The sequence below is a fragment of the Hypanus sabinus genome, chromosome 4 (assembly GCF_030144855.1).
Source record: "Hypanus sabinus isolate sHypSab1 chromosome 4, sHypSab1.hap1, whole genome shotgun sequence".
Classification (NCBI taxonomy): Eukaryota; Metazoa; Chordata; class Chondrichthyes; order Myliobatiformes; family Dasyatidae; genus Hypanus; species Hypanus sabinus.
The window spans coordinates 124,008,589-124,035,374 of NC_082709.1; the positions used below are offsets into that span (position 1 = coordinate 124,008,589).

The 26,786-nt window shown below is 40.2% G+C and overlaps 1 protein-coding gene across 3 annotated transcripts in view; it reads left to right on the forward strand.

Annotated features, from left to right (window-relative positions):
- The first annotated feature begins 2,037 nt into the window (after positions 1-2,037).
- The window catches only part of gtpbp8 (GTP binding protein 8 (putative)), a 42,565-nt gene continuing 17,816 nt past the window's right edge, over positions 2,038-26,786 (forward strand). For 2 of the 3 annotated variants that reach the window (XM_059968069.1, XM_059968067.1), the window contains exons 1-5: positions 2,038-2,156; positions 2,574-2,733; positions 6,359-6,751; positions 7,151-7,249; positions 16,340-16,470. In XM_059968069.1, the coding sequence (XP_059824052.1) occupies positions 6,398-6,751; positions 7,151-7,249; positions 16,340-16,470 (584 nt within the window). In that variant the 5' untranslated portion in view covers positions 2,038-2,156; positions 2,574-2,733; positions 6,359-6,397. The remainder of the gene's footprint in view (positions 2,157-2,573; positions 2,734-6,358; positions 6,752-7,150; positions 7,250-16,339; positions 16,471-26,786) is intronic. The other variant, XM_059968068.1, reaches the window with a different exon arrangement.

Sequence of the window (26,786 nt, forward strand, 5' to 3'; positions counted from 1 at the left end):
CAGGAAACATCCATGACCAAAGGGAGTTTGGTTTTTTTTGCCAGGTTCACTATTATAAACACAGCAGCTGCCACTTGTAAAAATCAAAGTGGTGCTTTTGAATAAGTTCCAACTAATACTCCTGGTTTTCCTTCTTATAAACAGGAGCCAGCCTTCAGTTCTTAATGCAACTGGCAAGCTGCAATCAGTTTGAAGTTACAAACACAGCTTAGCAAACAAGCAAGTCTTTGAGGCCACAGACTTACTGGCCCCATGGCACTTGTGTTAACTGCAGAAGAGGTGCAGTATAAGACCCAGGTTAGTTAACTTGGCTTGTTTTAAAATAGGCAGCACTGGCTAAGTTGCTTAGTTCAAGGCCAGATGGATGTCATCATATAGCATATCAATAAGTTGGAAGGTTTATGTGCACAAGCTTCACAGCATTAGATGTGGGTACCTGCGATCTCTTATCTCCAGAAGCTTTCAGACCACTTGTGTTAAAAGGTACAGATATATTTTAAAATCACGGCAGAAGCATGGGGTGAACTAGAAACCATTCCACTGCCTTCATTTTCTGTGAAGGACAACTGGTTTGTCTGCAAATCAGAGGGTAAGTATTTTTAGTTTTTAGGAATTGTACCTGTGCTTTGGAAATCCTTTGTGTCTAAGAAATGGTTTTTAATTTGTAAACATTTTATAAGATAGCAATCCTCTGAGTTTTAAATGTGCTTTAAGACTGTCACTTGAATTTAGATGTCTAACAATGAAAATAAATGAACTGAGATTAAACTGCTTTGATAGCTGGAAAGGTTTTCGCCGTGTTGGCGGGGGGGGGGGAGCAAGCTACACAGATGGAGGGTATTGACAGCTAAATGCATCATGGAGAATAAACAGGGAAGTGAACTAGTCTTTGAAAGTGGATAGTTACAGTATAAGCAACACAGACAAAATGCTGGTGGAACGCAGCAGGCCAGGATGCATCTATAAGGAGAAGCACTGTCGACGTTTCGGGCTGAGACCCTTCGTCAGGACTAACTGAAAGGAAAGATAGTAAGAGATTTGAAAGTAGGAGAGGGAGGGAAAAATGCGAAATGATAGGAGAAGACCTGAGGGGGTGGGGTGAAGCTGAGAGGTGGAACTTTTGCCAATCACCTTTCCAGCTCTCAGCTTCACCCCAGCCCCTCCAGTCTTCTCCCATCATTTCGCATTTCCCTCTCCCCCTCCTACTTTCATAAAATGGTGCAGAGAAAACATCCAGAGAGCAGCAGTTCTGTGGGTGAAAATGCCTTGTTAATGTGAATGGTCAGCTGAGAATGGCCAGAGTGGTTCAAGCTGACAGGAAGGAAACAGTAACACAAATAACAAAGTGTTACAACAGTGGTGTGCAGAAGAGCATCTCTGAACGCACAACATGTTGAACCTCGAAGTGGATGGGCTACAGCAGCAGAAGACCACGAACATACACTCAGTGGCCACTTTATTAGGTACAGGATGTTTCTGGGTGTATTTTCATAACACATGAAATTCTGCAAATGCTGGAAATCCAAAGGAACATACACAAAATGCTGGAGGAGCTCAGCAGGTCCGGTGGCATTAATAAAAGTGGACAAACCGTTAATGTTTCAGACAGAGACCCTCCTTCAGAACTGGAAAGGAAAGAAGATGCCAGAATAAAAAAGGTCAGGAGAGTGGAGAAAGGATAGCTAGAAGGTGAAGCCAGTTGGGTGAGTAAGGTTAGGAGTTGGAGATGAAAGAATCTGATGAAAGGAGTGGACCACGGGAGAAAGGGAAGGAAGTGGAGCTCTGGGGGAGGTGATAGGCAGGTGGAGAAGAAATAACTGTCCAGTCTGGGGAATAGAAAAGGAGGGGAGGGGGAGGGAGTTTTGTTACTGGAAGGGGAAATTGATATTCATGCCATCAAGTTAGAGGTTGCCCGGACAGTAAAGTGTTGCTGCTCCACGCTGAGGGTGGCCTCATTGAGGATCAGGAGGAGGCACTGAGCGTATTTGTTTAAGCTTCCGCGTGTATAATTAAAATAAAATAAGCTGTGTTTAATTAGTTAGTTAGCTGGAAGTATCTCCACTTTGGTACGGGGGTGGGGCACGACTCAAGCAGTCGACATCGGCAGCTAGATCTCACCGCAGAGACGGGGAAGTAAGCTGGTATTTTTAGAGTAGGTAGGTATAGTATAACCTTCCTCTCGTGAGGATACCCATAGATATCTCATGTGCATCGGATAGGGGTTTAAAATCTTCTTTTGAGTTCATGGATTGCGGACAGGGAACGTAATACCATCTTGTCCAGATGAGCCGAATGCCTCCTATGTTGCGAAATAATTATAAAATATCACGGGCTTGACGAATTGACTGACACATGTAACTAATATCCATTCTCCAGAAGCAGAGTGGAAATGAGTACATTATTAAGGATCAATATTCTGCCTTGATTCAAAAGTTTTAAACACTATTTCATTATCTACATCAAAATAAATGTAAAATAATTTTATATCTGATATAGGAACCCAGGGCTTATTGTCAACAAGTGTTTAGGAGGGGAAGAGGACAATTTAATTCTGTATTTGATATTTTTTCCAGGCAGACGAGGACTTCTGCTTTAAACACTCGCAAGCTAAAAGGGTTCCCCCGGCCCTTCCACCCGCTCCTCTTGTTTCCAGGGGGACGGTGAAGGTTAGGACGCGCAGCGGCCCGGCTGGTTGCTTCCTTGGGCCGCGGGAGGTGAGTGAGGGAAAAGCCGGTGAGTACGGGCTTTCTCAGCGATAATGAGCCAGGCAGCTGACGACCTGCCCCGGAGAAAACGGAGCACCGCCTCCACTCGGTGGTTTTGACAGCTCTGCGCTCCGGTCGCCCATTTCACCCAAGTTATCCAACTCTCTGTACCTGTCCCCACAAACCAACGTGTATCGTTCGCTTCACCCCCACACCCGCGTTTCGTGCGAACATTGTGAATCTTATTTCTGCAGAGCTTTCATGCTTATCCCCTCCCCCCTTATCCTTCCTCTGATTAGTTTTCCACCTGGCGCCTCTAGCCCTACCCCCTCCCCTGTCTCTATTACTGGGTTTCGACCCTCTCTTCACCCCCATTCCTGATGAAGGGTCTCGGCCCGAAACGTTGGCTACTCTTTTCTCACAGATGCTGCCTGACCTGCTGAGTTCTTCCAGCGTCGTGTACGTGTTCTTTGATCCACAGCATCTGCAGTTGTATTTTTGTGTTGTGAATCTTATGCACCCGTTACAGCGAGGTTCTCTTTACACGGTCCATCCATGGTCGCCCAGATAGCAATAAATTTGACCTTGCAGCGGGATCACGGTGGGCACTGGCATTGTGGAGCAGGAGGTCTGTTCCAGGGCTGTTCTATGGAATTCCTTTTTGTCAATCCCCATTTCAACACGGCATCTCTCTTACACAGGATGTTAGACAAGTACCAACAGTACCCATTAAAAAATTTTTTTAAAGCTCTCAATTCCTCTGTCTCCTCCACATCTCTCAGGATGAGGCTTTTCATTCTAGAACGAAGGAGATGTCCTTTTTTCAAAGAAAGGGGCTTTCCCTCCTCCACCATCAATGCTGCCCTACGCACATCTGCTCTTACCCCATCCTTCCGTCATGCTACTAGGGATAGGGCTCCTCTTGTCCTCACCTAGTACCCCACCAGCCTTTGCGTCAAGCACGCAATTCTCCACAACTTCCGCCATCTCCAACGGGATCCACCACTAAGCACATCTTTCCCTCTCCCCTACTTTCAGCTTTCTGCAGGAATCGCTCCCTATGTGACTCCCCTGTCCATTCATCACTCCCCACTGATCTCTCTCCTGGCACTTATCCTTGCAAATGGAACAAGTGCTACATGGGCCCCTAGACATCCTCCCTCACTACCATTCAGGGCTACAAACAATCCTTCCAGATGAGTGACACTTCTTGTGACTGTTGTTCGGTGCCTTCGGTGTGGCCTCCTGTATATCGGTGAGACCCAATGTAGATTGGGAGACCACTTTGCTGACCATCTATGCTCCATTCGCTAGAACAAGCGGGAACTCCCAGTGGCCATCCATTTTAATTACACTTCCCATTCCGATGTGTCCATCCTCCTCCACTGAGTGATAAGGCCAACTTAGGAGGAACAGCTCCTTATATTCTGTTTGTGTAGCCTCAATTTCTCAAACTTACAGTAATGCCTCTCTTTCCCCCCCCCCCCCCCATTTCCCATTCCCCTATCCCTCTCTCTCATATTATCTCCTTGCCCACTCCTCCCTCTGGTGCTCCTCCCCTCCCCCTTTTTTTCTCTCTTCCTAGCCTTCTGTCTCTCACCAATCAACTTCCTAGCTCTTTGCTTCATCTCTCCCCCTTCAAGTTTCACCTATCGTTTGCTGTTTCCCTCCCCACCTTTTAAATCTACTCTTCAGCTTTTTTTCTCTGGACCGACCGAAGGGTTTCGGCCTGAAATGTTGACTGCTTTTTCCATAGATGCTACCTGGCTTGCTGAGTTCCTCTAGTATTTTGTGTGTGTTGTTATTTTAAGTGTAGGAATGACAGGGGATATGGAACTACAGAGGCCCATTCTTCTTTCAAGACTTTTACATCCAAGTCACTTACTGGTTCCATTTATCGTTTTTCTTATTAATTGATTTTATTTCTCCTAAACAACAACAAAATCCTTAACTGCAAAAATAAACAAACTTGCTGGAATAGGTCAGTTGGAAAATTTGATTCAGTTGATAAATTCAACCTAAGATCTTGCTTTCCTGTGGAGCAAAATCTGTGAAAAAGTCTATTTTCACAGGTACAGAGATAACAATGATAAACTTTGTTTTGCATACCATCTATACATTTCATTTCATTGTATTGGCTGCTTTACCAAGACAGTGAAAAGCGTAGGCAGTCTATGGAAGGGAGATGGTCTTCTGCGATGTGCCGAGCTGTGTCCATAGTTCTCTGCAGTTTCTAGCATCTTGGGCAGAGCAGTTGTCATATCAGGTCACAATGCATTGGATAGGATGCTTTGTATAGAGCATAAATAAAAACTGGTGAGGGTCGGAGAAGATGTGTCAAATTTCTTCAGCTTTATGAAGAAGTAGAGGCACTGATGAATTTTCGTGGCTGTGATGTCTACATGGTTGGACCAAGACAGGCTAATGGGGGTGTTGCTTTCAAACCTCTCAACCTCAGCATCGTTGATGTGCACCATGCCCCCTCCCTAAAGTGAATAGCGAGCTATTTTGTATTACTGATACCGAGGGAAAGGTTCTTGTCATATCACCATGCCGGCAGGTCTTTAACTCCTTCCTATCTTGTGAGTTGTTATTTGAAATATAGCCAACTGTGGTGGTGTCATCTGCAAACTTGTTGATGGAGTTAGAATCTGACCAAGAGTCCTGAGTGTATGGTTGGGAATAAAGTAATGGACTGAGGATGCAGTCTTGTGCTGCGCCACTATTGAGGATAATTTGGCAGAACTGTTGCTGCTATCCGTGCTGATTGTGGTTTGTTGGTCAGCAAATCAAGGATCCATTGGCAGGGGGTTGCGTTGAGTCCCTGTTCTATGAGTCTAGAGATGGATTTGTTGAAGGCAAAATTGTGGTCAGTAAACAATAGTCTAACATAGGTTTCTTTTACTGTCCAGATGCTCCAGAGATGTGTGGAGTGTCAGGGCGGTGGTGCCTGCTATAGACCTATTTAAGTGGGAGGCAACTGCAGTGGGTCATGATTGTCTGGAAGGCTGGCGTTGTATATCATGACCAGCCTCTCGAAGAACTTCATGATGGTTGATGTCAGAGCCACTGGGGGAGTAGTCATTAAGGCACGTCACTTATTTTATTCCTAGGTATTGGGATAATACTGGAATCCTTAAACCAGATGGTATGCTGCAGATGAGCAGGTTTAAAAAAGCAAGGTTATAAAAGAAAGGCATGCAATAATACTCATGCATACACACATCACACAGACAGATTTCCCTTCTCTGGCCGCATCTTCATTCACAGGTGCCATCTCTAAGTTGAGAAAGAATCATTAAGTAGGTCAGTGAGCTTTGAAATAGATGATCTTTTTTAAGTTGATAATAATAATTGACATGAAAAATTAACTCTTAACTTTCTCTTTCTACAAGTATGACATGATGTGTTGAGTTCTTCCAAGAATTCCTATTTCTTTTATTTAAATTTTCAATATCTGCATCGTTTTGCTTTGTTCCATTCTGTTTCAAAATATATAATTTTTATAGAATTATCTCCAGAATCAGTTCTGAGATCAGTGAGGGCAGTTATAACTTGTTTTAGTTCACACTTTGTGAATGTTGCTTTGATTTCTTAACCTATTGGATGTTGCCTGTGTTTTTTTCATTGTGACTTCCAATTTTCTCTTTCAGGTTTATTTTGTATTTATAATACTGCATGAGACTGGAATAATGTGGACAATACGATCGAGTTCACACTGCTTAGCACAAGTGTTGAAAACAAAAGTGGCACAAGAGAGAGCTATTTCACTGTGTCCTACCCATGGAAACATACACAAACTATCTTCTATCCATGAAGTTTCAAAATTAAGCACAAAGAAGCTTGTCAGTGTTACTTATCCATTAAAAATCTTGGAACAGTACTTAATGAAGAATGTAAATAAAATGAACTTCCAGATGTTTAATCCAAGTTTTCAGGATATTGCTGCTGCAGAACAATTCTTCAGGCCTTCAAGAAAGCACAGTATAGATTATTTCACTTCTGCTGTTAGGATTGATCATGCACCAGTGATATCTCAACCAGAGGTTAGTGCTACTTTTCCCCATGCTTAACAAAAGTCATATATGAGCTGACTGTCCTGAATTAACAACAAGGAAGTATTTTTTCCCCATTATAATCTAAATCACCAGTTGTATTCTTATTTACAGAGAATGGTAAATTCTAACCACACTGCAACCAAATCTCTCTCGTGTTCTCTCTGAGTGTGGCTTCCACTGGGAATGCAGATTTGTGGAAGTATATCTTCATCAAATTCTTGTACCCTTTTCTCTTGCTGTTTCAACTAATTTTCCAAAATGGATGGATGTTGATTAGGGATTAGAATAATTTTGACTAAAGCCCCTACAATTATGATTGCGGAGCAATCTCCATATCAATACATTTCAAGCCTCTAGTTTATACCTTCTCGATTTTTTTTCTTTCAGGTGTGTTTTATAGGAAGAAGCAACGTTGGAAAGTCTTCATTGATAAAATCCTTGTTTTCCTTGGTTCCTGGAATTGAAGTTAGAGTTTCAAAAACTCCTGTGAGTATTTGTAGGCTGAAGGATTACACATTTTTATTTTTAAAATGGCCATGATGTATTCTATTGGTACAAATGCTATGTTGTATTGGTCACCTATGATGAATGTCATGTAGTAGTCTCAGGAATTTTGAAACCTCCATCCATCACACATTATCCCTAATCACAAACTGTATTGTTAACCTGATCATACAAAAATCATTGGACCAGGAATTCTTCTATGCAGGGAAAGGGGCATTCAGCTGGCACTGTACAGGGGAGAATGCACTAGTTTTTCTCAAATCATTGAGTGTGAAATTGAGACCAAAACATTGTGTGGAAAAGGACAAGGCTTGCACACTTTGTAAAAATAAGACCTTTACATTTTAGAGAAGTTATCAAGAAATCGGTTATAAATGGTGAGAAGGTAACATTTTTGGGTGTTATTCAGGCCTAGAGTGTGTAGGTTTGAGAACATTGGTGGAAGGTACATAAGGAGCTGTGGAGTTCAGCCAAGTTATGATTGAAGGAATTAAAGATGTTGGGGATATGATGAATTAACAGATGCATGAGTAAGGTTTCTATGGACATCTGGCTGTGAAGGGAAAAAGTGGAAGTGAGCACTTACTATTTTTATTAATTGCAAGGTTACAGAGTTTTAAATTATACAGTAGTAGACTAGATAAATTTAGTCCCTTTGATTAAATATCAAACTATAGCTCATCTCTTCTATTGAAGGCTTGTTTTGTTGTATGCGACTTGCATTATTCACAGGACTTAAGAATAGCCGGAAAAAAACATTTCAAAGTTATATCTTTGCAGACCGGTTCATATCCTTGTTAATTCCTGGTGGCTTTCATGTATTTCACACTCTAGGGATTTGAGCCAAATTGTTGGATTAGGGTCCAGACTTTTTTTAATTGTAGGTTTTATGTTTCCTTGTACATTTAGCTTTCTTTATGCTCACTTTTGTTTGCCTAATCACCTGTTTGTAAACTTTTAGTAACGTAGTATATTTGGTTCTATACTTATGTAGTTTCTTTGTCTACGAAGCTGAAATGTGACTCAGACAGTACCTGTTCACAAGTTTCCTTATCTAAACTAGTTGAGATTGGTTTGCACATGGTCAGTTGCTTTGTTATATGTCCTTACTTGCCTTGTTTGCTAGTACAGGCTGATTGAGTCCTTGGAGAATGGGGGCACAAGTGTATGATACATTGACTGGTGACCACCTTCATGCATGGCTGCATCAGGCAGTGTGTGGATCCAAAATATATGGGCACCGGTGTCACCGTATACTGAGGTTCTAACTGTCCCTGGTGTTGTGGAAGGTAGGCCTGGTGTCATTATCGTGCATTGTCCCGGTCAAACAGGCATGCCTGCAACACCATTCCTTTGTGGAAGTTTTTCCAAGTAAACACCTTCAGCCACAAGTCCTTCAGGAAGTAGGCAGCCGTCGATCTAAGGTGACCTGGTGGACTGCGTCTCCTTCAGGGCGCAAGCTTGGGCAGGAAGATTTGAAGAACCGGCTGTTGCCCATGCAGCGGGTTCTCCCTGTCCATGTCACTGATGTAGTCCAAGGGAAGGGCAAGTACTGATACAGCTTGGTACCAGTGTCGTCGCAGAGGTTGCCAGAGTGAATTTGTAAACAATATCTTTCTTTCTCAATGTTTTTTATAAAGTTTCAGGTAGATAAAGATAACAATGATAATGATACAGAGATCAGGATTACATTAATAACAGTTAACGTATACAGAAACAGACTTCGAGTAACATGTGTAATCTAAGCCTCCCAATCTCTTAGTAACTAAACATTAAAGAGATTCAAAAAAAATTCTTTTACAAAAAAAGAAAAAAATCCCCCTAAAGTTTAAAAAAAAAACACAAAATAAAAACAAAACAAAACAAAAGCTGGGCTGTCATGTTTCATTGGTTAAAATCGTTATTTGTCATTAACTCCGCTCCTCTATACATAAACAAAAGTTATTGAGAAGGATTTGGAAAAGGTCAGCTTACATCATATGAAAATGTTGAATAACTGGCCTCCAAGTTTCTTCAAATTTAACCGAAGGGTCGATAGAACCACTCCTAATTTTTTCCAAGTTTAAACCTGTTATAGTTTGGGGAAACCATTGAAATTTAGTAGGAGGATTAGAATCTTTTCATTTAAATAAAATGGATCTTCTGGCTATTAATGTAACAAATGCAATCAAACGGCAAGCTGAAGGGGATAATTGACTAGAGTCCATCACTGGTAATCCAAAAATTGCAAAATAGGATGAGGTTGTAAGTCAATATGCAAAGCTGCTGAAATAATATCAAAAATATCTTTGCAATATTTTTCCAAAAGAGGGCAAGACTAGAACATAAGGAAGCTACCTCAGAATTACATCGGTCACAGACAGGATTTATATGGCAATAAAAATGAGCTAACTTATCCTTAGACATATGGGCCTATAAATCACCTTAAGTTGTGTCAAAGCGTGTCTAGCACACATTGAAGAAATGTTAACTAGCTGGAGAATTTTCTCCCATTTCTCTATAGGTAACGGTACCTTAAGTTCTCTTTCCCAATCATGCTTAATTTTATCAGATGTACCTAGATGTATTTTTGTAACCAGATCATAAATAATTGCTATTAAACTCTTCTGATAGGGTTTAAACATACATTTTTTTTGCTGTAATTTCAGTTTGATGTGATATTGGAAAAGTAGGTAAAATAACATTCAATAAGTTTCTAATCTGTTAATAGCTGAAAAAAGTGTGATCTAGGCAAATTATATTTATTAGACAACTGTTCAAAAGACATGAGACAGTTATCCATGAATAAGTCACGAAAACATGTTATTCCCTTCATTTTCCATAAAAGAAAAGCTTGATCAATTCTAGATGGTTGGAAGAAAAAGTAAAATATAATATGACTTGATAGGATAAATTTATTCAATCCAAAAAATTTGCGAAATTGAAACCATATTCGTATTGTATGTTTAGTTACTCGATTAGTCATTTGTTTATTCAGTTTAGTAAGTGCAAAGGGAAGCGAGACCCCTAAAATAGAAGCTAATGAGAACCCCTGTACGGACTCGCACTCGAGGTTCACCCATCGTGGACTGAATTTCATCCAGATCTTGTGTCCAGAACGTTAAATATCGAATATTAATTGCCCAATAATAGAATCTTAAGCTCGGCATTGCCAAACTGCCATCCTTTTTTAATTTCTGTAAGTATTTCGTACTTAACCTAGGATTTTTATTCTGCCATATATATGAAGAAATTTTAGAATCAATAATATCAAAAAAGGATTTAGAAATTAAAATTGGTACCGCCTGAAATAGATACAGAAATTTAGGTAAAATAATCATTTTAATAGCATTAATTCTACCAATCAATAATATTAAGGACAATGGAGACCATTTAGTAAGCAGTTGTTTAATATGATCAATTAAGGGTAAAAAAGTTAACTTTAAATAGATCCTTGTGCTTCTTAGTAATTTTAGCACCCAAGTAAGTAATCAGTAAGCAGTCTGAATGGTGATTGTTTATAGATTGGAACTCACATATTTAATGGAAAAAGCTCACTCTTATTAAGATTCAATTTATAACCAGAAAAACTATTAAACATATTATTATATTATTATTATTATTGCTGCAGGAATGAATTTCTCTGGGTTAGAGATGTATAGTAACAGGTCATCTGCATATCATAATACCTTATGCGTCCCATTCCCATGAATAATGCCAGATATATTGGGTGAATCACGAAGAGCAATTGCCAAGGGGTCCAAGGCAATATCAAATAGTAAGGGACTTAATGTAAACAACATCAAACTGCCTTGGGGACCCTGGCTCTGGATTTCTTCCTCGGGGTTTACTCCTAAAGCCTTTCCCATGGGTGGGTATGGAGGCTTAACATCAGAGTTTTCCTTCTCCTAGGCGGGCTGCTGTCCAAGGCTGACGAGCCCCACCTGCCCAACATCAAAACTGGTCAACACAGAACATACTGCAGACACTGTGGGACAAGGATACTGTGGATTTGTTCCCTGAACAAATAGTCCAAACAATCTGGCAGAATGCCCCATTGTCAGATCTGACCAACATACACCAAACACAACACTTGGCTATGGTGAAAGTGGCCCTCTCATTCAGAACCTTTGTGCACAGATGACATAGCGCCCCATCAGGATGGTTGCAGGAAGGAAGAGATGGCCCCCCCACTCTTAGTAGACTGGACTTGCTAAGAGGGTTGCAAGGGTGCAAGGGTGTGCGTCCCAGTTCATCCCCAATGTCTGTGATCTACAATTTACTTCCAGGGACATGCACCGAGATAGGCAAGTGCTGCTGGAGGGTCACCAAGTCAGTGAAAGGTAATCTTCGGTCTGCCAAAACCTTGTTGGTCTTCCAGCAGAATGAGATGCCTATAAGGGAATGCTGTCAACTGGCATATTTCAGGCTGTAGGAGTACGTGCTGAGGGAAGCTTGGTGCAGTCAACGCTAATTGCTCTCTGGGGAAGTATCACAGTATACTGCCATATATGGAAAGGCTGAGCTGAGTGAGGAAGCCCCCGAAGAATGAAAGTGGGATCACCCGAGGGTGCCATATAAATGGCAATGGTGTTACATCTGTTCTTCTTTAAGTTTACGCTACTAAATGTAACAACTGTGAATTTAGACAGTTTTTTGCACAGTTTCTTTTGTATGTTTTTTATTATGAATAAAAGTTGCTTTTGAAATTTAAAAAAAAAAGCTGATCTTGTCTGACCTGTACTATGGTGAATATCCAGTAAATGGCTGTAACCATAAGATTTGCACCTTATTCTTGACTTTCAAAGAACCTTCTGGACAACATCATCTCCAAATCCAGCAATTTGTTGTCATGAATGGAATAGTTGTGTAGTGTATGGACAGGAAGAATCCCAGGCGAATCTAAAAGTTTCTCTAGTGTGCACATTTATTAGAAGGTAAGACCTTCCTTGGTTCTAATTATCAGAAACACCTGGTTCTTGCCTCAATACATTATTTAAAGGAAGTCTAAGAGTGAAGTTAAAACTTGGATCCTCTCCTCTACTCTATTTTAAGTGCAGTTAACCAGTACTTTTTAGTTGTGCATGGTCTATTAATTTGATAATTTGGTGTAATCTATTTGGTTGTTTATGGTTGATCTGAATTTTGAGAGTATGATCTATTGATTAGGGCTGTAGGCTCCCATTCATTCAGGCTATAAGCTCCATTTAAGTGGACATTTGCTGTATATCTACTGGCGTAGTAGGGGGAGAATCAAAGTCATAGTCAAATCTTGGAGAAACCTACGGCAGGGAAAGGGGAAGCTGAACCTCCAGGTGTTACATGCGAACAGATGACTGAAATTTTGAGTTCTTATCTAAACAAAATATTCCAACTAGATAACTAGTGAAGAAGTCAATGAAGTATACCATCAATACTGATTCAAATGGAATTTGGCTGTAGTGATATTTAAAAGGCATAGAGTAAGATCCACGGAATAAAGTCAGCATGATAAAGATTGAAACGTGTATTCAGTGAACAAAGAGTAAAGGAGAGTTGAGACAAATTTTGAAGTCAGTATGACAGACAGTAAAAAAAAGTCTAAACAGCAAATAAACAAATGGAAGATAAAAACAGTAGTGTGATCAAGTTGAAGTGAAGTATACAAAGCTCAGAGACCAACTGAGACAGTATGGAGAAGCAGAGTGATGTCCTGTCACCGATCCTTCCCCTTGGGATACACCACCTTACTGGACAGATGTCCAAAGCAGCACCTGTATTTGAATTTAAAGAGCAAACATGAGGAAATCTGTTGATGCTGGAAATTCAAACAGCACACACAAAATGCTGGAAACATCGACAGTGCTTCTCCCTATAGATGCTGCCTGGCCTGCTGTGTTCCACCAGCATTTTGTGTGTGTTACCTGTATCTGGAAGTTAAGAGTAATTGCAGAATGGATATGATGGGGCTGCTACAGCGACCTCTAGTGATTCAAGTGATGATGACAGTGATGAGAACTGGACTGGCAGCCATGCCTGGGCTTGCTTCATTAAATTAATGACCAAGCAAGTGAAGCTGCACAGGAATGAAGGAAGACAGGTGGAACTAAAATCTCTGACTTACAGTCATCTTTATCTTTCAACCTTATAGAATGTATACAGCAAAATCCCTTATCAAGGACTACATCCCTGGATGGAAATTACTGTGTCGTATTGACCCTGAATAGGTGTTACACATCATTGGAAGTATATGTATATTGAATAGATTTTTAAAAAACATGCAAAAAGCAGAAATACTGTATATTTTTTTTAAAAAGTGAGGTAGTGTCCAAGAGTTCAATTTCCATTTTGGAATTAGATGTCAGAGGGGAAGAAGCTGTTCCTGAATCACTGAGTGTGTGCCTTTAGGCTTCTGTACCTCCTACCTGATGGTAACAGTGAGAAAAGGGCATGCCCTGGGTGCCAGCGGTCCTTAATAATGGACGCTGCCTTTCTGAGACACCTCTCCCTGAAGATGTCCTGGGTACTTTGTAGGCTAGTATCCAAGATGGAGCTGACTAGATTTACAATCCCCTGCAGCTTCTTTTGGTCCTGTGAGGTAGCCCCCCACCCCCCACCGTACCAGACAGTGATGCAGCCTGTCAGAATGCTCTTTATAGTGCATTTATAGAAGTTTTTGTGTGTATTTGTTGGCAAGCCAAATCTCTTCAGACTCCTAATGAAGTATAGCCACTGTCTTGCCTTCTTTATAAATCACTAACTCCTAGAAGATGCAAACTCTGCTAGCTCCATCATGGCACTAGCCTTCCCACCATTGAAGACAACTTCAAAAGGTGGCATCCATCATTAAAGATGCCCATCACTCAGGACATGCCCTCTTCTAGTAGCCACCATTGAGGAGGTATAGGAATCTAAAGACGACCACTTCTTCCCCATCGCCATGAGATTTCAAATGGACTATGAAAGGATCTGCACTACCGCACTATTTTTTCTCTTTTTGCACTACTAATTTAATGCGTGTGAGTGTATGTATATATTATAAAATATGTAATTTATAGTTTTTTAAATTATGTATTGCAATGCATTGTTGCCACAAAACAACATATTACTGTGATATTAAATGTGATTTTGATTCAGAAGACATCTAGTGGTCACTAAAAACTCGGCATGATTAAATTTTTTGTTTGATGTTGATACTGCAAGATTTTTTTTACATCGGAAATTTCAGGTCTGATTCAAAATGTTACATTTAGAATCAAAGGGGCAAGCTGTTGAATTGGGATCTGGAGTGTTCTTAACATGTTTATATTTATCTATATTTTATATATTTGTCTTTAAACTTTTAGGAGCTTGTATATTTGGTTCTATACTTCTGTAGTTTCTTTGCAAAGCTGAATAGTGACTCAGACTGTACTTGTTCACAGATTTCCTTATCTAAACCAGTTTGCAATATAAAGAGCATGTCTTCCTGTTCTTTGTTATTTCTCTTTACTTGCCTTGCTTGCTGGTTCAGGCTGACCTTGATTGACCTGCACTATGGTCAACATTTAATAAGATATCTATAACTGTAAGATTTGCACTTCATTCTTGACTTCCAAAGAACCTTCTAGACATCATCTCCAGATCTAACAGCATGTTCTGTGCAAAAGAACATGGTCACATTAAGCGTTTGTTTTTTGCTAAAATTCGTTTGCATAGCATGCCAAAATATTGTAATGTCTCCAACTGTATACCTTTTCTCCCACCATTCACCCACATTCTGATATCCTGTGTCACATCCATTTAACACCTCTATCATGCAGTCACCAAATTTGATGCAGTGATTTCTTTTACCAAATTTTGATGGATTGCTCAGATATTTTGTCCTTTTTCCCTTATTTATTTGCCTATGTCAGCAACATAGTCAGATTCCTGAGAGAGGCTGACAGAACCTTTTTTATTACCATTCTCAATGCTGCTTTATTGAACTCATTAATTGCTTCTTGCATCTCCTCATTTAGCATGTTCTCATCTAAGAATGCGGCTGAGTCAACCAATCTCTACTCTAGGTAAATTATAATGGATTAGGAATCAAGCATTCTGAATTTTACTCCTCAGAGTCAATAAATATTCTCCTTGCTGTATTGATACAGTATAAATATTATTGTGATTCTACTTCATAACCATAAAACCTTTTATTGTTTGGAGCATAACAGTGTGTGTGAATGAAACGTGATTTTGGTTTGAAATCCAGAATCTCTCCAAATAATTAGTACTTATTGATATATTAATCTGTACTAGAATCACTTTAAATTTAGTTCTATTACAATAACACTTCTGGTGTTGAGCTTTATCTCTGATACCTGATATAAGAAAGTAACTGGTTTTGCATTGTCAATTTAATGGAAAGTGTATGGGACAAATAAATCTGTTGAATAGGCTGCACTACCTTTATCTATGATCAAGTAATCATTTTAGCTGTTGAATCATATTTAATTAAATCCACTCTTTCATATTGCTGAACAATTTGCACAGCTCCTCTGCTTGTTGCACAGAGAGAAAACCTAAGCTTTACTTACACTTTTTTTCCTTTTATTCCTTTCTAACTTAGTTTACTTTACCCTACTTCCTTCGTGTTTGCTTTGCCAGACTTGCTTCATCATTTGGCAAGACCCACAGTGGTCCTTTTCATTTAACAACCTGCAGCTTAAGTTGGAATGCAAATTATTTTCTAGCTGCCAGTGGGGGGAAAAATCTTAGTGGTCTATCGTTCAAGAGCTGAAAATTCTGACCGAATGATTTTCTTCCACTTTTATTGGTGAATAGATTTCAATTGCATTTCTGAACATTTACTACCATGCCAAATTTACTATAATTCAAAATTTACATATATCTGAAAGTTACCTTGTAAGTTATTGTCAAAGTTATTGATTTGTGATTTCCCTTTGTTTCTGAGAACTGGAAGTGAATTTTTTTGTTAATCAAACCATCGCTACAATTTTATTTGTAAAGGAACAATAACATTTCATATGTAACTAATCCTGGAGTGAAAATGTAAGTGTATTTGCAATGCTAATATTTATGGCTGTAATTAACTCCATGATCATAAGTTGTTCTCTTTCCATGGTGTTTTAGGGACATACAAGGAAAATGAATTTTTTTAAAGTGGGAAAAGCGTTTACTGTGGTGGATATGCCTGGTTATGGGTACAAGGCACCATCTGATTTTGTGGAAATGGTGGAGATCTATCTTCAAGCAAGACAGAAGTAAGTATTACTCGGTCTAAGTTTTGTTTCTATTTTCTCTAAATTTTGTACAATAGGTAAATATGTCTACTCTGAGCCATATTACAAATGACTTGCATGTAAGTAGCAGTCATCATAATTTCAGGATCTGGCAGTGCTTTAAAGCTGCTTTTTGAAGTGTAGTCATTATTATGTTCTCATAGAATTGGTAATCAATTTTCAGAGGAGACCACAACAAAGATATGAAAATGACAAAGTTTGTTTTTTTTTTCATTGTGGGTTAAGTTGGTCAGAATACCAGGTAAATCCTGTGATTTTACACCCATTGGAGAAAAATGAAAACACAGCATTCCCTCAATACTGCAGTGGAATATCAATTCATATTTTTGAGTTCAAGTCTATGAAATGAGAATTGACGTGACAAACTTTTGATTCAGTCAAATGTGCTACCAAATGAGCCAGTTCCAATGAGCACTAACAATGCTCATTGGCTATTTTATTATGTACACTGTACACCTGCTCATTAATGTAAATATCTAATCAGCCAATCATCTGGCGGAACCTCAATGTTTAAAAGTATGCAGGCATGGTCAAGCGGTTTAGTTGTTCAGGCCAAGCATCAGAATGGGAAAGAAATGTGATCTAAATGACTTTGATCGTGGTGCCAGATAAGGTGGTTTGAGTATCTCAGATATGGCTGATCTCCTGGGGTTATCACGCACAACAGTCTCTAGAGTTTTCAGAGAATGGTGGGAAAAACAAAATGCAACCAGTGAGCAGCAGTTCTTTAGGCAAAAATGCCTTGTTAATGAGAGAGGTTAGAGGAGAATGGCCAGACTGGTTCAAGCTGTCAGGAAGGTGACAGTAACTCAAATAACCATGCATTACAATAGTAGTTGCTGAAGAGCCTTTCTGAATGCATAACACGTCAAACCTTGAAGTGAGTGGGCTACAGTAGCAGACGGTCACACCAGGTTCCACTCCTGCACCTAATAAAGCAGACACTGAGTGTACTTAGCTGTGAAGGTGTATCCCTGTCATCTTTTTGTTCAAATTTCAGGGTACCTTTTAATTAGATTTGATCATAATATCCCAATTCTTAATTATGATAATGTTAAATGCTTGGAATACTTTACAGATTAGGCAGAATAACTGGACAGAAGATTTTTCTCCCAAATGGGAAGAAATGGGTGATGTATTACTCAAGTTCTAGGGGAGAACTCTGTTTTGGTACAGTTAAGGGAAAAGTAACAAAGGGAAAGTCTGTGATAGGATAACCAGGGAAAAAACTAAAATACTGGGATTGATGATGAAGAGGAAAAGGGACTGGTAATAATCATGAGTTTGATTTAATTGCTGTATCAGTGACGTGGTTGCAAGGTGACCAAGGCAGTGAATTCAAATTTGCATACTTGTTCATGTCCCGAATGAAGAGGCAAAAAGGAAAAGGAGACAGGCTAGTGGTGTTAATTCAGGAAGGTGTCGGAATGGTGCTGAGTTGTGATAAAGGTGGAGTGGATGGTGATGTGGAATCAGTTTGGGTGAAAGTAATGAATAATAGAGAAAAGAAGTCTTTTAAGTGGAAGATAATCTATGGGTTCCCTAAGTATTGTCTATCAGTATGCAAACCATAAGTGGGGAGATATTGATGGCATGTAAAGCCAGAACTGAAGTTATTGTGGATGACTTTAATCTGTATATTTATTGGGCAAATCAAAATAGCAAGGGCCAATAGAAGAGGAATTCGTGGAATTGGAACAGTATGTTGCAGAATGTATATACCTGGAATTGGTCTATTTTAGATGTGGCTATGTGTAATGAGATAGGATTAATAAAAGATCTAGTTAAGGATCCAGAGTATGAGGAATTCCAGATAGAGTGTGAGAGCAAAAATCCCTGAACTAAAATCAGTATCTTCAACTTAAATAAGGTCAGTTAAAATGTAAAAAATAGATTTGTCAAGAGTGCAATTAGTAAGTGATTAATGGGTAGGTCAGTGGATGAGCAGTGGCAGATATTTAAACAACTGGTTAACCACATTCCAATCAGAAACATGGATTCCATGAGAAAAATGAGCCATCTATGATGAACAAAGGAGGTCATGGATAATGATAAATTTAAAAACTAGAGCATACAATGTGGCAAGGGCTGGTGGTAGACCAGAGGATTGTGATATTTTAAGAAACCAATTGTGAAAGTCTAAAAAATTAATAAGGCAAAAATTGATTATGAGAGAGCTTGTAGGCAACATTAAAACAGAGTTTCAACACATGTATGACAAAAAGGGGACAGCTAATGTAGGACCCTTAGGAGAGGGGTCTTGGGAATTAATAACAGGAAACAAGAACAAAGAAACAAGGTATTTTAGACATGATCTGTGATGGTCTTCATATTGAAGAACATTGCCAGCACTGCTAGTTTCACGGAGCATGGAAGAAATCGTAGCAATTCTTAGCACAAGCTACAAGGTATTGCAAAAATTGTTTAAGCAGACAAGATTCCATGAACATTCAAAATTCAAAGTAAATTCATTATCAAAGTACATATGGTATACGTCACCATTTATTGCTCTGAGATTCATTTCCTGGGAGACATCATTCTGGAGGAACGTCGTCCCATTTTTTAACTGCATTGCATTTGTGGTTTCTAAATGACAATAAATTTAAACTGAACTGAACATTTGTAATAAATAGGAAAAAAAACACAATAGAATCAATGGAAAACTACTCACAAAGGTGGAGAAGACAATGTGCAAAAGACAACAAATGGTGCAATTACAAAAAGAAAAACAAAACAATACATAAATAATAAAAATATTATGACCTTCAACTAGGATATAGATAGGTTCAATGAGTGGCAAAAAGGAGTTGAATGGAACTTTATCTGAAAAAATGTGTAGTTATGCACTGCAATAAGTGAAATCAAAGGCAAACTGTTATCTTAATGGTGAGAGACTGCAAATGAGTGAATACAGAGCATGATCTCAGTCTAATTGTTTATTGGAACATTCAAGAGGATGGCTTTATACTAGTATTTTCAGTTCAAAGGTTCTCTACCAAAGCTCCTTGTACAACACCACTCGCCATCTGTATGATCCACATTTCCCATATCTTATGAGCTGATTCTCAATTAGATTTCCTGTTAAAACTCATCTTTACCTTCAGTGCGCAAATGCAGTCTTTGACAGCATGACAAAAAAATGTTTGGGCAATTGAGAGTCAAAGCTAGTACAGAGCTCATGGACAGTCTAGTCCAAGGGTCGGCAACCTTTACCACTGAAAGAGCCATATGGACCCGTTTACCACAGAAATGAAAACACTGGGAGCCACAAAACCCGTTTGACATGTAAAATGAAATAACACTGCATACAACGTTTTTTTTTTGCCTTTATGCTATGTATAAACAACCTATAATGTGCTGCATTTATGAAATCGATGAACTCCTGCAGAGAAAACGAAATTACATTTCTGCATGCAACAAAAACATTTTGAACTCCGAAAAAAAGACGTTGGGTTGAAGGTTACTTTTAAGTAAAATACTCAATGTCTATTTGAGTCCTTCTTGTATTTATGAAAAACGCCGAACTTAAATTGTCCGCCAGGAGCAAACCAAAAATAACGTCAGCCAGCTGTCAACCTGAAAAATAAAAGGACTATTTCACTGAACAATGAAAAAATATGAATTTACGTAAAATAATAGGCAATTAAAATATTTATCATACTTGGTTAATGGGATTTCTGCTCCTGGTCCTCAGCGCACAGCGTCTGCACATCAGGGCTGTATGACGTCACCTTCATCTTTACACAAGATCGCAAGCTGTCATCTGTGAGGCATGTGTGATGTTTGTTTTTAATAAAGTTCATGTTGGAGAACACCTGCTCACATACATATGAGGATCCAAAGATCGACAGGACTCCAAGCGCATATTTTTAAATGTTTACATAAATGTTGGGGATAGCATTCCATGTTTCGAACACAAGTTTGTCTGGTTTGAGGAGGTTTTCAATATCACTCCATTTGTGATTTTGAGCAAGAACGGCCTTCTAACGAGCAACATCTTAAAGGTCTGCTGTCAAGCGTCTAAACTTGGACACCCATATGTCTTTGTCAGCTGTGTCGGCCAGTTCCATCTCAAGATCAGGTTGAATCACACCTGCCAATGCAGTCGTATTCAGTAGGGATGGATCGATGCTTAGGGGAGTGACCGGGAAGGATAATGTGTTTTTTCCTCTCTGAACTCACAGAAGCGTTTCCCAAACGATGTTTGCATTGCAATGATTGCAGAATGTAAATACTCCGAATTTATCAAGTCGTGACCTTGTTTGAACTCTCTCAAATTGGGGAAGTGAGACAATGTGCCTTTCTGTAAATCTCTGGCAAGCACTGTCAACTTGGGCTCGAATGCCAAAACATCCTCCAACATGTGCAGGGCTGTGCATCCTTTCCCCTGAAGAGCTGTGTTCAGCATGTTCAGGTGCGCTGTCATGTCTACCATGAAGTGTAGCTTTTCCAGCCACTCTGGCTGTTCCAGCTCAGGAAAGGTGAGCCCTTTGCTGCCCAGGAAAGTTTTCACTTCTTCCAGACACGCGACAAAGCGTTTCAGCACCTCCCCTCTGGACAACCACCGGACTTTGTTGTGCAGCAGGAGATCAAAATATGCGCTTTCCAGCTCGTCCAGTAACAAACGGAATTGACAGTGATTTAAACTTTTTGCCATTATTTTATTGACAATCTGAATGATAACATCCATTACTTCTGTGCATTCCGGAGGAAATGTTTGAGCGCACAGTGCCTCTTGGTGCAAGATGAAGTGAAAAGTCAGCAGCTTTCTGTCCAGCGACTTCTGCAGTAAAGCCACAAATCCCTTGTGCGCTCCTGTCATACTTGGTGCCCCATCAGTAGCTACTAACACCAGGTGGGTGGTCTTTATTCCTTTGGCTCTTAAACAATTCAAGACAGATGTCCTCCCCCCGTGTTTGGCCTTTTAGAGGTATCAACTCAATCATTTCTTCCTGTGGCCCGGCAGGGTTTACATACCGGCAGAACAGCGCTATTTGTTCAATATCACCTTTGTCTTTAGATTCGTCACAGGCAATCGAGTAGGCCACAGCTGAATTGATGTCTTTAATTTGCTGCCTTGTAATGTCTTCTGCCATTTTTATGGTTCTGTCTTTGACAGTCTTTGCAGAGAGGGGCATATCCCTGATTTTCTGTACAATTTCACTCTTGTTTTTTAACTCCGTGAATAGATGTGCTGAAATCATAATGAAAGATTCTTTTATATATTCACCACCTGTAAACTGCTTCCCATGCCTGACTATTTCCTGAGCGGCAACAAAACTAGCATATGTAGTTGATTTTCCAGACTTCATCCATTTCTTGAAATGATTTTTGCTCAGATCAACCTTCCGCATCAGTTCCGAAACGGCTTTTTTTCTCTCATCTCCATCCGGATATTTTTGAGCAAAGGCTGCGTGTTTATTTTGGAAATGTCTTCCGACATTTGACTTTCTGTTGTTTGCTAGTTTCTCATTGCATATTAAGCAGACCGGTAAACCAGTCTCGTCAGCAGTGAAAGCAAATGAATCTGCCCACGTATCATTAAATGTTCTGTTTTCTTCAGTCACTTTTCTTTTTTTAGAATTCTCCATAGTTAGCCTACCTTGGATTGAAAAATTAAAGAAATCGTGCATTGGCGGGTGTCAGGCATTGGCAGTGGTGACGTATATTAATAGCGACAAAAAACACGTTTTATTTAGATTGTACAAGATCACCATAATCTTCAAATTTAGAATTACATTTCAAAAAACTAACAAACTAACATAAAATACATTTTAATTAAATACTCATCATTTACTTTCCAAAGCCACAGGGAGCCGCACCACAGAGATGAAAGAGCCGCGGGTTGCCGACCCCTGCTGTAGCCCTTCCCTTACCCCATAGCCCTCCATTTGTCTTTTGTCCATCTGCCTATCTTAGTCTCATAGATGTCCAATCTTGCCTGACAAATCTGTTGGAATTTTTTGAGCTGATAACAAGCACAATAGACAAAGGAGTGTCAGTGGATGTTCAGGAGGAATTTGACAAGGTGCTGTACATGAGTCTGCTGAACAAAATAAGAGTCAGTAGTATTATGGGAAAGGTACTAGCACGGATAGAAGTTTGGCTGATTGGCAGGAGATGAAGTGTGAATAAAGAAGGCCTTTTCTGGTTGGCTGCCAGTGACTAGTGGTGTGCAGCAGGGGCTGATGTTGGGACTGTTTCTCTTCACGTTGTGTATCAATGACTTGGATGAAGAAAGTTATGCCTTTGTGGCCAAATTTGCAGACGATATGAAAATAGGTGGAATGGTGTCGTGGTTTTTCGTCCCTCACAAATGACCAGGAGACGCAGAAGATTCTTCAAGAAGGGTTAAAACTTTAATTTGCAAATCAAAGCTGAGACAGTCATTGAGCTAGTTGCTAATTGCCCACCGATCCTCGGACACGGCATTTTTTATAGCAAAATCCTGGTCCAGTTTCACATGTACGTCCCATTGACTTAATCAAGTTCCAATCCACATCTCCCAGCTGTCTCTCACCAACACACCATCTTCTACATTCTTAAGATTTCTTTCTCCTACTAAATTGGGTACATGCATAGCAAACAGCAAACTTCAAAGCTGACTACACTCTTAGCTACCTCTCATTAACATATATTAACACACCATTGTCTTCTACATTCCTAGCATTTCATCTTGGGTACATGCATAGCAGACTGACTAGTTACACAGCAAACGATACAAGTTTTATACTCCATAATATTTTTATACTCCAATACTTCAATATAGTCCCCCTTTGAGACCCAGAGGGTCTCACACAGAGAAAGAAGACTAAGAGTCCGCGCACAAAAGCCCCAATAAACTCAAGCATTTATTCCCAAATCTCGGGTTAAACTATAATTTTCTTCTGAAAGTATTCTCTCCCTGTTACCCTGGGCCGCTGAGCCAAAAACCTGTCCCTTTGTACCTGAGACAGGGAAAAAGACTCATAAGCCCTTACAATCTACTCCCACACTGTCGTTTTGCTCTTGTTCATCCTGCAGGTGTTGTAGGCTGTAACGATACATTTTCGGTGTTTCTTTCTCCACTAAGCTTGCTTCGGTAATTGCCACGAGCATCGGAAATTGTTTGGTTTCAGCACGCACTACAAGAGATTTGAGACAAGGAAGAAAACAGCACAGCACAAACGCACAGCTCAACAATACAATACTGACAGTTATTGCTATTTTAGTCAGCCATGCTCCCCATCCTCCGAGTCTACTTTCTAACCAATCAAAAAACTGATGTTCAAATCCTGCATTCTGTTTGACCTCCGTTCGCAGATTCTTTAATTTATTCACTGCTTTAGTAAATGATGCTTCTGGGCTAGTATTGTTCGGTATGAAAGTGCAGCTTTGTTCTCCAAACATTACACACACACACCCTTTTTCTGCCAAAAGCCAATCCAGTACCTGTCTGTTTTGCCACGCCATCCTGCTAGTTGCATCTAGCTGTTGCCCCAAGGCCTCCAGTGCATCATCGGTGTAGTTGATGAATCTCTGCTGATTATAGTATATATAGTTTATCCATTCAACATTTTTGCTTACCCCTATCACAGGTATGATAGTTTCCCAGCCTGCAGCAATCTCATGCGGTGCTAGGCATGTCATTCGATTAGTTTGCATGCGGTAACTCATCAATGCTAACGGTAAAGCATCGACCCAATTAAGTTTAGTGTCTGCACGAATTTTGTTTAGTTTGGCTTTTAGGGTTCCATTAATTCTTTCTACCATGCCCTGCAACTGAGGGTGGTATACACATCCAAATCTTTGCTTTATCCTCAGCGCCTGTAGTACCAGTTTGACCACTTTCTGGATAAAAGCTGAGCCATTGTCTGAGCTAACTTCTGTAGGTATTCCAAACCTTGGGATCACTTCATTTGTCAGAAATTTTACCACCATCTTCACCCCTTGATATTTTGAAGGTACCGCCTCCACCCATCTGCTAAATCGATCAATTACTACCAGCATATATCTTTTCCCTCTCACTGTCTTTATCATGTCTACGTAATCGATCACTAGATGTTTAAATGGTCCTTCAGGTACAGGAATGTGGCCTATTGGGGTTGTGCACATACCTCGCACTGTGACAAGAAAAAGTCCACTGAAGCCTGCAAATAAGGTGTCCTAAAACCATCCTTCTTTATTTTCTTTATCACTTCCCCCCTTGCACAATGGTCCATCCCATGCGCTTCTGAAATTAGAATCGTCAGGAGAGGGGTGGGCGCTACCAACAAACTGTCTTCCGTGCTCCACAAGCCTTCCGAGTTCTGCTTGGCCCCCCTTTGTCTCCACATTGTCTGTTCTGCCAAAGTTGCCTTACCTTGTATTTCAAGTAGGTCCTTTACGTCAGGTTCTGGAGTTAGGCTTACCTGGGGGGGCAATGACAACTGACGTACACCCAGACGCTTTTCTGGCTGCCTCGTCCGCAGCTTGATTTCCCTTTGTTATTACATCGTTTCCTTTTTTATGTGCCTGGCATTTTACTATAGCCAATGCTTTAGGTTTCATTATGGCTTTTATTAAGTTTAGAATTTGCTGACAATGTTGTATGGGATCTCCACTACTTTTTTTAAAACCTCTCTGCTTCCACACTGCCCCGAACAAATGGCACACTCCATGTGCATATGCCGAATCAGTATAGATGTCTACTTTCTCCCCTTCCATCATTTCACACACAGCTGTCAGGGCTTTGATTACCGCTAGTTGGGCGGAACACGGTTGGGGACAGGATTCCATCCTAATAATCTTACAGCTCGACTGATCCTGCTGCACGACTGAGAACCCTGCATGATTTCCATCATAGTCCCTATAACAAGAGCCATCTACGAACAGAACCTTTTTATCTGCATCCTCTAGTGCAGGGGTCGGCAACGTTTACCACTGAAAGAGCCACTTGGACCCGTTTCCCACAGAAAAGAAAACACTGGGAGCCACAAAACCCGTTTGACATTTAAAATGAAATAACACTGCATACAACGGGTTTTTTTGCCTTTATGCTATGTATAAACAAACTATAATGTGTTGCATTTATGAAATTGATGAACTCCTGCAGAGAAAACGAAATTACATTTCTGCATGCAACAAAAACATTTTGAACTCCGAAAAAAAGACGTTGGGTTGAAGGTTACTCCATAGTTAGCCTACCTTGGATCGAAGTATTAAAAGAAAGCGTGCACTGGCGGGTGTCAGGCATTGGCAGTGGTGATGTATATCAATAGCGATAAAAAAACATGTAGCGGTGTGCTACACGCAGCGCTAAAATAAAGACACTGCAGTCAAAGGTAACTTTATTCGAACTAAACAGCCTTGCTTTAAAGCCTCCCTCAACCCGTCCCCGTGGGCGCAGATGCTCCAAAAGACACGTACTCACAAACCCCCGTAGGCTATCTCCCTTAGCCGGAACGGTGGCTAATTGTGAGTCGGTTCGGATGTGCCAGGAAATGGGGTCTCCACAAAGTTTTTAGATTGTACAAGATCACCATAATCTTCAAATTTCGAATTACATTTCAAAAGCTAACAAACCACGGGGAGCCGCATCACAGAGATGAAAGAGCCGCATGTGGCTCCGGAGCCGCAGGTTGCCGACCTCTGCTCTAGTGGTTCTGACCGTAAATCTGCTCTCAATTTGGCAAATGCCATCATCTTCCCTAAACAATCATGGGGTTCTCCTTCATAGTCTAAAGGGGCACAATCGGCTATATTACTGGTAGTGCATCTCTGTATAGTTATATCTGGAAATGTCAATAGCATCTGATACGCTGCTATCCTAGCTGGCGTCAACACAAATTTCCCTCTTTCCAGCAACTCTGCTATTTTGTGGTGTGTGTACAGTCACAGGATAGCCCAGGGTTACAGATGATGCCTTTTCATATGCATAGTACAACGCCGCCAATCCCTGATAACAGGGTGGGTACCCCTGGGCCACCTCATCTAGTCTCGTACTGCTATCGGCTGCTTTGCTTCTCCTGTGCCTGTCTCCTGTGTTAGAACCGCTGTAACATGATCCTCCTGTCGGTTGGATACATAGAAATAAAAAACTTTCTCGTAGTCAGGCAAAGCTAATGCTGGTGCTGACTGCAATTCCTGCTTAATAGTATTGAAAGCTATCTCCGCCTCTCCATTCCACTGTAAGCCATTCTTCAAATTTGTATGTCCTGCTTCTTTCACTATCTTTCTCAAAGGCGCCACAAACTCAGCATATTCTCCTATCCAATCTGAGCTGTACCCCGCCATTCCCAAAAACGTCATCATCTGCC